Source organism: Vulpes lagopus, chromosome 12 (genome assembly GCF_018345385.1).
Source record: "Vulpes lagopus strain Blue_001 chromosome 12, ASM1834538v1, whole genome shotgun sequence".
Taxonomy (NCBI): Eukaryota; Metazoa; Chordata; class Mammalia; order Carnivora; family Canidae; genus Vulpes; species Vulpes lagopus.
Window position 1 is genome coordinate 55,034,618 of NC_054835.1, and position 12,327 is coordinate 55,046,944.

The following is a 12,327-nucleotide window of genomic DNA, read 5'->3' on the forward strand; positions in this document are numbered from 1 at the left end:
TGGAGGCTGAGGGGTCGGCAGAGGATGGCCTCCGGGAGGGTCCTTGGGACACTGTCCTTGTGCACTGCCTCCTGCTTCTTCCGTCCCTCCCCTGCTGCTTCCTCCTCACCCCTGGTCCAGCCCTCGGCCTGGCCTTCATCAGGCTCTGCTGCTTTCTGCCCTGTTTCTTCACCCAGAGTGGTGGTGTGAGTGTGGGGCAGCAGCCAGGGCCGTGACCTCGGAGCCACCTCCCTGTCCACAACCCCTCGTCCCGGGTCCCCTGCTCAGATTTGCATTCCTGAGCTACAGGTTAAGATGTCCTGCTGCCCTTGGACATTTGTCTGCTGGCACCGCACATTCCACTTATCCAACCTTCTCCCCCACCTGCCCCTGCTCCCCCTACTCCAGGGCTCCCTATCTCAGGCCACAGGAGCCGCTGGTCCTTACTGCCCCCCACTGCTCAAGCAAGGATCCTAAAGGTCATTGCTATTCTTCTGGAATATAAGCCCCAACAGGCTTCCTCTCTCGTTTTTTGTTTTAATTTAATTATTATTATTATTTTTAAAGATTTTCATGAGAGACACAGAGAGAGGCAGAGACATAGGCAGAGGGAGAAGCAGGCTCCCTGCGGGGAACCTGATGCAGGACTCCATCCCGGGACCCTGGGATCATGACCTGAACCAAAGGCAGACGCTCAACCACTGAGCCACCCAGTCACCCCTATTTAATTATTATTATTACTTTTTAAATATTTTATTTATTTATTCATGAGAGACAGAGAGAGGCAGAGACACAGGCAGAGGGAGAAGCAGGCTCCATGCAGGGAGCCCGATGTGGGACTCGATCCTGGGACCCTGGGATCACACCCTGCACCAAAGGAAGAGGCTCATCCACTGAGCCACCCAGGCGTCCCTAATTATTTTTTTAGAGAGCAACTGGGGAGGGGCAGAGGGACAAGGAGAGAGGGAGACTCTCAAGCTGACTCCACCCTGTGCACAGAGCCCATGATGGGGGGCTCCATCTCGTGACCCTGAGATCAGGGCCTGAGCCCAAATCAAGAGTCGGACACTTAAATGACTGAGCCACCCGGGCACCCTCGCTTCCTCTCTTATGACACAAGAGCCTGGTTTAAGCTTTGATTGCAGGTCCACCCCCGATGCTCTCTGGACTAAGCACCTTGCCAGCCCCGCGACCAGATAGGGAGATAAAGAGCCCACTGTTTCCCCGCATGGAGGCTCCTTTGTTTTAAGGATCTTGGGTGATTTCCACAACTGATTCCAGTCACTTGTTTTTTTCTCTTCCTGAGCTTTGAATTCACACTCCTTGAAATTGGCCTCCACCTTTGACCCCAATGAAAGGAAAACCCCAGGCCCCTGCCCTCTCTGGTTCTCTACCTGGGACCTCACTATATGACTCCAGGTGTGTTGTGGAATTTCCAGGTCCTGTAAGTGGCAAATCTTTATTTTTTCAAACTTTCCGATGGTTATTGCTGACGGGTGCCATCATCATGGTAAGAACCACAAGGTCCTGTCCGCCACTGGTTACTGGTGGGCTGATACCAGCACACAACACCCTCCTTCCCTTTGCCCCCCAAGTCCTGACATCCCATCCTCCAAGATATGGCTAAAACCAACCAGCTTCGCTTTGCTCTCCCTGCCAACCCCCTCTGTCACCAGAACAACGGCAACAGTTTCTTGCGTGGTCCCTTTTCTCCACTGTCCAAACCAAGCAGGACCATGGCCACCCCTCTGCTTAAAATCCTTCAGAGGGACACCTGGGTGGTTCAGTGGTTGACTGCCTGCCTTTGTGTATGTATCTCATAAATAAATAAACTCTTTATTTTTTTTTAAAGATTTTATTTATTTAGTAATGAGAGACAGAGAGAGAGGCACAGAGACACAGGCAGAGGGAGAAGCAGGCTCCGTGCAGGGAGCCCAACGCGGGACTCGATCCCGGGTCTCCAGAATCAGGCCCTGGGCTGAAGGCAGCGCTAAACCGCTGAGCCACCTGGGCCACCCTAAATAAAATCTTTTTTTTTTTTTAAAAGATTTTATTTATCCATTCATGAGAGACACACAGAGAGAGAAAGAGAGAGAGAGAGAGAGAGAGAGGCAGAGACACAGGCAGAGCAGGTTCCATGCAAGGAGCCTGATGCAGGACTCGATCCCGGGTCTCCAGGATCACACCCCGGGCTGCAGGCGGCGCCAAACCGCTGCGCCACTGGGGCTGCTCTAAAATCTTAAAAAAAAAAAAAGAAAAAAAAAATCCTTCAGGGTATGTCCTCATAGAAGGTTGCACACGAACGTTCACAGAAGCACTGTTCGCCAGAGTGGAGACACCCCAAAACATCCTTGGGTATGTGTGGATAAATGGAATGTGTATCCAGGCCATGGAATAGTTTTGGATGTAACCAGGAATGAAAAACTGACACATGCCACCACACGGATGAACCTTGAGAATACAATGCAGGGCAAGAGCATCCAGACACACAAGGCCGCACATTGTCTGACCCCCCCATTTGTACAAAAGTCCAGAAAAGGCAAATCCATGGAGGGCGCTTGGGTGGCTCAGTCGGTTGAGTGTCTGCCTTTAGCTCAAGTCATGATCCCAGGCGCCTGGCATTGAGCCCCAGGTCCTGCTCCCTGCTCAGCGGGGAGCCTGCTTCTCTCTCTGCTTCTCCCCCTGCTCATGCTCGGCTGTCTGTCAAATAAATGAACCAAATCTTTAAAAAAAGAAAAATCCATGGAGACAGAAAGTAAGTCTACTTACTGGGGTTGCCAGGGGCTCGGAGGGGTTGGGAGAAGTGGGAGGTGCCTGATGAGGGATACACAGTTTCTTCTTGGGATGATGAAAATGTTCTAAAATTGATTGCATAATTCTGTGTGTGAATAACACTAAACACCATGGAATGGAATACTCTAAATGGGTGAGAAATGAGTTGTATCTCAATAAAGCTATCCTTAGAAGCCCCCTCGGAGCCCCCAAGCTGCTCAGGCTCCCCACTCCCAGCTCCCGCCTATGGCTTACACAGGGCTGCCTCACCTGGCCTCTGGCCCTGTGCCAGCCTCTCTCCCTTGGGCCCAGCTCTCCCTCCCTCCCCACACTCGGCTCTTTCTGGGACTTGATCTGTCCAAGATCAAGTTCTGTTGATTGATTGATCAAGATCAATCTGTTCCTCCCTGGAACACATCCCTTCCCCTCTCCACAGAACAGTCATCCTGTCCAGCTTCTAGCTGTTTCTGCCTGTCTCGTGTCCCCCAAACTCCTACACTCCCCTTACTCATGCCACTCCTACCACTGAGTCACTCTTTGGCTGCCTTCCCCCCTGCAGACTTGAAGGTTGGGGTGCCGGGATCATTGGCCTTGTTCGTGAGCAGCATCTGGGACCCGGTGTTTTACCATCAGATAATGAATACTATGGACACTCTGGATGTTTTAGGCACTCTTCTAAGGGTTAGGGATGCAACAGAGCCTGAGCTCCTGCCCTGACGAGCGTCCAGTCTGGTGGGAGAGATGGGCAGAAAGTCTGCACTCTAGAAGAAAGCCGGGAGGCAGCCAGAAGTGCTTCCTTCTTTAGAAAAACAGCCCTGTGAGGAACAGAAAGTGCGGGAGGCGAGGTGATTACTAAATATATTTTGGGAGGGCCTGAGCAGGGCTCGTGTCTGAGCAGAGGCCTGAAGGAACACACACCCAGTGACCGAACAGGGACATGAGAGGGGGGCACCTGGGTGGCTCAGTGGTTGGGTGTCTGCCTTTGGTTCAGGTTGTGATTCCCAGGGTCCTGGGATCGAGCCCTGCATCGGGCTCCCTGCAGGGAGCCTGCTTCTCCCTCTGCCTGTGTCTCTGCCTCTCTGTGTCTCTCTTATGAATAAATAGTCCTTTTTTTTAATAAATCAATTTTTTAAATTTATTTTTATTTTTTTAAAGATTGTATTTATTCATAGAGACACACAGAGAGAATGAGAGGCAGAGGCACAGGCAGAGGGAGAAGCAGGCTCCACCCAGAGAACACAACACGGGACTTGATCCAGGGTCTCCAGGATCACGCCCTGGGCTGTAGGCGGCGCCAAACTGCTGCGCCACTGGGGCTGCCCAATAAATCAATTTATAAAATTGATTTTTTAAAAGATTTATTTATTCATGAGACACACACACACAGAGAGAGAGAGAGAGAGAGAGAGAGAGGCAGAGACACAGGCAGAGGGAGAAGCAGGGTCCATGCAGGGAGCCTGACGTGGGACCGGATCCCGGGACCCCAGGATCACACCCTGGGCTGAAGGCGGTGCTAAACTACTGAGCCACTCCGGCTGTCTAATAGTCTTTTTTTTTTTTTTTTTCTAATAAATAGTCTTTAAAAAAAAAAGGGCACAAGACAGTCAGAATGGTAGGAGAGAAATGAGCAGGCTGTGCCCTCCTGAGCCTGGAGCCCCGGGAGAGGAGCGTGGAGGACTGTATCACGCTGGGGTCTGGGCAGCGTCAACCTGGCTGTTGTTGCTGCTTGTATTTAGATCCTGATGAGCAATTCTGCTTCCTCCTCCAAACTTAACACTTCAGTCCTGTCAGCTTCCTCCCTTGCTCACTACTCCCCAGAGTGGCCCCTGGAAAGTCAGGCAGGGGTGAAAGCTGGAACAACGAGCTCCTGACGCCAGCGGTGCAGAACAGTCCAGTACAGCAGGTGCATCCAGCCAGTGGTGGAGAAAGAATGTGGGGGCCCCGTGGGGCGGCCAAGCCTTGAGGTGGTGCATATCACATCCCAGGACAACGTCACACGGCCACTCGGAACCACAAGGAGGTTGGCACATAGTCCAGTCGGCTGCCAGAAGGCTCGAGAACCAGGCTGGGCTCTGCTGTAACTCTTTATGCCCTTCAACTACCTCGGCCTCATCAGCCTCATCCAGGCGATCTTGGTTTGTTCTGGGCACCCGTGCTGTCAGGTCTTCCTCAACTCCTGCTTCCTCGTGCCACTCACCTACAAGACCAGAGGAACCCTTCGTGTCCACAGCGAGATGGGCGTCACTTGGTCTGTGTTGGAAGCCCAGCAAGCCTACCTGGAGTCCTTCCTCCTCGTGGGAGGCTGCTCAGGTTCCTTTATAGCAGCGTCCAGACACCACGCTTGACTGGCTTCCAGCCCACACCTCTCCTAACCCTGCACCTCCTGCTGGGTGGGGGCGGAGTCTACTTGTTCCACCCCAGGCGACCTCCCCCAGGACAGGCTCAAGTCCCATCTGCTCCACCCCCCACACCTGACATTGGATGTAGAGATTTCTTAAAAATAAAATCTTTAGGGACACGTAGGTGGCTCGGGGTGTGATCCTGGAAACCCGGGATTAGTCCCACACTGGGCTCCCTGCATGGGGCCTGCTCTCTCTCTGCCTGTGTCTCTGCCTCTCTCATGAATAAATAAAAAATCTAAAAAAAAAAAAAAAGTTAAAAAAAGTCTTTACAGGTGGAGCACCTGGGTGGCTCAGTTGGTTAAATGCCTGATTCTTTTTTTAAAGATTTTATTTATTTTTATTCATGAGAGAGAGAGAGAGAGGCAGAGACAGAGGCAGAGGGAGAAGCAGGCTCCATACAGTGAGCCCAAAGCGGGACTTGATCCCAGGACTCCGAGATCACGCCCTGAGCCGAAGGCAGACGCTCAACCGCTGAGCCACCCAGGTGTCCCATACGTGCCTGATTCTTGATTTCAGCCCAGGTCATGATCTCAGGGCCCTGGGATCAAGCCCTGTAACGGGCTCCCGCTGCAGCAGAGTCTGCTTGTCTCCCTCACTCTCTGTCCGTCCCTCCCCGTGCTCTAAAATAAATAAGTCAATCTTAAAAAATCTTGGGGAGCCTAGGTGGCTGTCAGTTGAGCATCTGACTCTTGGTTTTGGTTTGGGTCACAGTCTCACAGTGGTGGGATTAACCCCAAATTGGGCTCTGTGCTAAGTGTGGAGTTTGCTTCAGATTCTCTCTCCCTCTCCCTCTGCTACTCTACTCGCTCTCTAAAATACATAAAATTTTTAGGGGTGCCTGGGTGGCTCAGTTGGTTAGGTGACCATCCCTTGATTTCGGCTCAGGTCATGTGATCAAGCCAGCAATGGGCTCCACACTGGGCATGGAGCCTGCTTAAGTCTCTCTCCCTCTCTCTGCCCCACCTGCAGCCACCCCCCATGCATGCACTTCCTTTCTCTTTAAAGGAAAAAAAAAAGGGGGATCCCTGAGTGGCTCAATGGTTTAGCACCTGCCTTTGGCCCAGGGTGTGATCTTGGGAGTCCCGGTTCCCATGCATCAGGTTCCCTGCATGGAGCCTCCTTCTCCCTCTGCCTCTGTCTCTGCCTCTCTCTCTGTGTGTCTCTCATGAAAAATAAACAAAATCTTAAAAAAAAAAAAAAAAAAGGAAATAAAAAAACTTAAAATTCCCAGGTCTCATAAGAAAACAAAACAACCCAAAACCTAATGACATCGGTTTTAGATGTTTTAAAAGTAGTGTTGGAATGCTTTCAGTAGCAAGTGGGTTAGTCAACAGCACTACCATCTAGTACTTACATATCTGTCCTGTTGGCACGCACAATTGTTCTTCTTTCCTTAACAGCGATGAATAGCCTAAGATATAGTGGTAATTCAGGACTTTGATGCGATCCATCTTGGTGGTAAGCACATGATTCGCTTGCCTCAGGACTCTGGATGGAGTGAGGAGCCCCCAGGACTAAGTTTAAGAATCCTCTGATGAGGGATGCCTGGGTGGCTCAGCGGTTGAGCGTTGTCTTCGGCTCAGGATATGGTATGGGCCCAGGGTCCCAGGATCGAGTCCCATAGAGGGCTGCCTTGAGGAGCCTGCTTCTCCCTCTGCCTATGTCTGCCTCTCTCATGAATGAATAAATACAATCTAAACAAACAAACAAAAGAATCCTCCAATGAACACACACGCCAAGAACACATACAGGATCTCTTTGTTCTTCAATGTAAAACAGGGCTCAGACCTGGAGAATTTGTATTTCATGGAAATACAGACTCTTAGGAATGAAAGTATTTCCAAGGTGCCCAGATACATTGCCACTTTCATTTTTCCTAGTTATCCAGGCACATTAGTAAAGCAGAGTTCAGCCTTAAGATCACCTGCTGCAAGCAGGTCAAGGGGACAAGTCAAGGAAAGGCAGACCACTTGTACCCCCTGCCTTATCTCTTTCCAACATGCCATGCGTTTGTGCCCTCAAGCACCTTGAAGTACCTGAAGGTGGGGTCTGGTGCTGCAGACTGCCTTGAAGCTCTTGGTAGGAGCTGTCACCACCTTCCCCTCTATACTCATGTTTGAAGGAGTCTGTTCCAAACTCCCCGGTCAGTGAGCCAGGCACATGCAAGCTCCAGCCAGTGCAGGGCCACCAAGGTGAACACAGTGCGAGGGCACTTCAAGGCCGCTTGCCCACCTCTTAGTCATCAACTGCAGATGGGCTCTGACAGTGGAGTCTTCCCCAAGATGCTCCCACTCAGATGCTTTCCCAGGAATTTCAGATCCATGGTGGAAGGAGATATAATCACCAAGAAGCCTGTGACCAACTGTGCAAAAGTATCAACATTCCCATTAACAGTGATGCTATTCTGAGGTCATTAGTCAAACAGCAGAAAGTCTCATTGACTGTCATTGCCTGAAGTTTACACTCAAATGGCCCCATTTTGAAAACAGCTGCTCAGCTTCAGAGTAGCTAGCACAGGTGGGGGTCTGTGAGACTGGCGGCGTCCAGCAGGGCAGTGCTGACAAGTTCCTACTCACAGAGGTCTCTGCAGAAATGCAGGAATTGGAAAACTATAGCCCAAACGGGGCAGCCGCAAATGTGGTAGTAGGCTGAACTCTAAGAACTGGACCAAGAATCTAAGTAGAAATTCCTTGGGTTGAGTTTCTGTTCACGCTTTTCCTAAACACTCCTTGTTCTGGTCTACGCCAGCCAGTATGCTGTGGTTAGGCCTGGCCTCACCTGCAGCAGCCAGCTGAGCAGACAAACATGCTTTAGCTACTGGGCACATGGAGATTGCTTCAACACAGACCATCCTGCACTTCTGTCCTTTATTTAACAGGAGGAGGGGATGAGGACTGGGCAAGCGCTGGGTCTAGACCAGAGTTTCCAAAGTGTGGTCCATAGTTTGTCAGAAACACCAGGCATGCCTGTCGGTGCTCTTAGCCACCATCTGGCAGCACCTGTGGGTGGTGGCTGGGCATCCATGGTGACCAAGCTCCCAGGGATTCTGATGAGCAGCTGAGTGTGGGCATCACGACTCCAGGGGCCCAGCAAGGTCCACATGCTTCCCCAACAAGCTAGGGGGGTGGGAAAAGATGACACAGGAGTCCCCCGACACCCAACATAGCTTTTAGGTTTTTATTTTAAGTAAGGTGGTGGTGGTGGTGGGCGGGGGGGCGGGGGGGGGGGATAAAAAAGAGAAGAGATACAGAGTGAAGAATTCATTGTATGTTTATTATTCACAGTTAATCACTACCTACCAAATGCTATCCGCAGAGTTAAAGGATTAAGTACATAGGTCTTTTTATTTAAACACTGATTTTTTTTTAAATATATACACACAAAACTTAGTTTAGCAAGGCTTCATGATATACACCAATTCCAAAATAAAACAATCAAATGGTCCAGGTGTAGAATGCCAGAGATTCCTTTTATCATCACTGAGGAAAGAAGCTACCAGAAAGGGAGCGGGGGGGGGGGGGGGGGGGCAGATGCTCTGTCCAGAAGAGCAGCTGCCTCCGGGGCCTCTGAGTACTCCAGGCTGAGTCTGGCTCCATAACCAGAGTCCAGGGGAGACTCCAACCAACCACTTCAGAACCCAAAGGCTGTCACCAACTCCTGGGCAGCCCCGTTTCTGTTGCGGGCAGGGGACTGGGTGGAGAAAGTTCACAGGCACATCACTACGAGGGACAAGCAGCTGACAGGGCGGACAGAGAGAGCTCTGCAATGTCCTCGGCCTTCCTACATTTCCCACTTGTTCTTCCTCAACTGTTCCTGCTTCATGGACACATTTCCTTGGGGGGAAGGGTGGAGCAGCTAGAAACACAGCCCACTGGGAACAGAGACATGGAAACCCAGCTGCTTCTTGAATGCTGCCCTAGTGCTCACCTGGGCAGGTCAGGCAGGCGACACAAGATGAAAGCCGTGGACAGATACCTCTAACTTTCAGAGCAAGAAAAAGGAAAACTCTCATTTTCCACCCCAGTGTTGGAACACAGTATAACCTGATACAGTCACAGAGCGACAGTCTAAATTCCTTGGGTTTTCCTGTTTGAAACTTGCTGGCTCCAGGGATTTTTTCTCTGGGGGGCTCTGGAGCTGAGGAGGGGCAGACAACAGCTGGGATCACAAGGTCAAGGACTCTGACCACCCCCCTGCAGCCAGATCCAGTCCAAGGTGGGAAGAGCTGGAACTTCTCCTTCCTCCCCAGCAGCTGGGGGCTCTGCACCCCTGGGGCAGCCACAGCAGACTCCAGAGGGCTGACAAATATTAAAGCTGAACCTTAAAGACTCGTGGCTGAGAAGAGGCGGACCGCCCGCACCCTCCACCTGTGCCTGTAGCAGCCGCTCCTCTGCCCGGAGCCCGGCTCCCCCCACTCCCAGAGAGGACTATTTACACAGAGCAGGAGACAAACTGGCTGGAAAGCTCTGGACTGTCTTTAACTTATTTTAAAACAAATAAAAAAAAAAAAACACCACTCATAAGCAACTCTTGAAATAAGGAAAAAGGCACTATGAAAAATCAACATGCTCAATAATACCATTTGGAAAGGAAAACAATGTAGAAAAGAGACAAAGGTTTTTAGTTCGACTTTTCTCAGGAAGCCATGAGGGGTAACAGTCCTTCCTCTTGCCCCCGCTCCACTTCCAGCTTTGTCACAAGATGCCTGCGGCCGGGGGCTGCCCCCCCACGCCTGGCAGACACTGACCAGTGAGGGCCGCGGCCCAGCCGCCCTCTCCTCTGTGTGCACGAGGAACACAGCCACGGCTGTCCTTCCTTCAGTCACTCCAACTACAACAGACATTTTGCATAGAGAAAATACCAGCCCACTTGGTTTCTTTTCTTTTATTATTGGCATCAGCTAGGACTATATGTGGCATTAGACGTCATGCACTGATGGACAGAAGAGGAGAAGGATGAAAAAGAGGACAAAGGAGAAACAGGAGCAGCGGTGAAAATTTGTAATAAAAACTCTTTTCTTAATTTATAGGTAAGTTTTGGCATTTTATATCCAACGCCCCCCCACCCCCCCAAAGTTCCAACCAAAGTGAGAGGGTCACCAGGTGACCCAGACAGGTGTTCTGAGCTCCCCTCATGGGCTGCTGTTAAGGCAGCTCGGGGGTTTAATTCTTTTGTATGTGTTTTAAATTTTTCACTTTCTTTAAATAATCTCTTCTTTGATTCTTAGACGTTCCGGTTCACAGGGGTGACGTAATTGCGGGGAAACATGCCGGTTTGCCCATGGCAGGCCCCTTTCCACCAGTTGGGGTCTGAGTTATCCATGACGTGGATAAAGTCTCCCCGACGGAATCCCAGCTCTCCATCCTCCTGGGGATCAAAGTCAAAGAGGGCCTGGACGTACGTCGGTTGCTGTAGAAGACAGGCAGGGAAAGAACACCGGCTAGGTCTCTGCTCATGGGCAGCCCCTACCAGGTGGGACCCGGCTCCACAGACATGTGCTGTCTTCTTCATGTTTCCCGAGATAACCTCCCACTTCTCCTCCAACTCCGTTTATCCTTACAGGTCCTAAGTCTACTCTACGTGGGTGCAGTGTACTTTCACCATGGCTCACAACACGCTAGAACATGCTAGGGCACAGCCCTCCACGGCAGCCCGTGAGCTGCCACCCCAAAGAAAACCTGGGAACCAGTAGTCAGGCTCTGGTTTACAACTCTAAGCCTTTGAAAAGGCTTTAGTTCCCATCGGTGTATTGCTTATAAAGTCCTTAAGGTTTCACAGAGTCAAAAGGCCAAGAGCTTGACTAAAATAAGGTGGAGTGCCCCATAACACAGGACTGGGGCTTTGGCCACAGGAATACAGGAGTGAGTGTGGACTCCACTCCCTCACACACAGGGTTTTCCTCCTCACTTGCTTCCAGGGATACAATACTGCAGAGGGTTAAAGATGTTCTACAGAGACATAGGTGGTAACTGGCAACACACCACCACGAAAGGCAGCCTCTGGAAAAGGCCAAACTATTTTGTTTCAAACTACACATCTCTGACACAAACTAAAGATACTATTTTGGGGCAGCCTGGGTGGCTCAGTGGTTTAGCACCACCTTCGGCCCAGGGCGTGATCCTGGAGTCCCAGGATCGAGTCCCACATCAGGCTCCCTGCATAGAGCCTGCTTCTCCCTCTGCCTGTGTCTCTGCCTCTCTCTGTGTCTCTCAGGAATAAATAAATAAAATATTTTTTAAAAATTAAAACAATAATAAAGGTACTATTTTGAATGATGGGCACAGAAGCCCCAGAAAGAATCCTTTGAGAGGGTACCTGCCTGTCTGAGGAGCTATTCTTAATTGCTAAAACTGATCCCAATCTCTTATGAGGCTTACCTGTGGCACCTGTTCTATGTCCCGGAGGAATATCTGCTGGTTTCTGGAGACGGATGTAGATCTGTGATAATCGACCAGCTCGTTCAGAGAATTGAATTTCACCACCCAGAGGAAATACTTCCCAGCTCCATCTCGGAGCACCTTGAAGTGCTGCACATCATTTCCAAACCTGGAGGGGCAGAGAACACCCACGAGAACAGGTGAGAGGGCTCCGTCCTGGCTATCTGGGGGCCGGGTGCTTCTCCCATCAAGGAGGCATCTTCTGAGAACTAGAGTTCTGGCAACACTTCTCATGGCCTGAGGGGCCCAGACTGCAGCACAACACGATCCCCTGGCTGCAAAGTCAGGACGCTGAGTGCCCTTGAGATCCCGCCAGGGGACTGATGACGACCAGTGACGATGGGAAGAATCCTTGCCATATAGGAAAACCTTGTCCATCAGGTTAATTCTGAAGATGTTCGTAAGATAAAAAAAGAATATCCTAACCTATGGCATGTCTCCAAGTGCCCTGTGCTGTGCCAAATCAAACAGCCCTATTCAAGGAAAAGTGTGACTTCATTAACTTTTCAAGCAAAAAAAGCATTAAAACTTTACAGGACATTTAAAGATGACAACAGGTGGGGTAGGAAAGTGAGAGAGTAGGGACTGGACATACTTTCAACAACTCTCCTGTAATTGGGAAGTGTAGATTATGTTTTCCATTTAGGAATCTTAGTTCTACTCACAGGTGAAAGGTCTCAGAACAGAACGTAGTAGGAAAATAAATATAAGAGGCCGAGGCACTGGGTGCCCAAAGA

General features: G+C 50.5%; 1 protein-coding gene across 1 annotated transcript in view; it reads right to left on the bottom strand.

Annotated features, from left to right (window-relative positions):
• Window positions 1-8,405: 8,405 nt before the first annotated feature.
• GRB2 (growth factor receptor bound protein 2) overlaps window positions 8,406-12,327 on the bottom strand; it is a 73,964-nt gene continuing 70,042 nt past the window's right edge. Inside the window, exons 5-6 of the mRNA XM_041726758.1 lie at window positions 11,531-11,699; window positions 8,406-10,562 (exon numbers count right to left, since the gene is read on the bottom strand). Of these exons, the coding sequence (XP_041582692.1) occupies window positions 10,377-10,562; window positions 11,531-11,699 (355 nt within the window). The 3' untranslated portion in view covers window positions 8,406-10,376. The remainder of the gene's footprint in view (window positions 10,563-11,530; window positions 11,700-12,327) is intronic.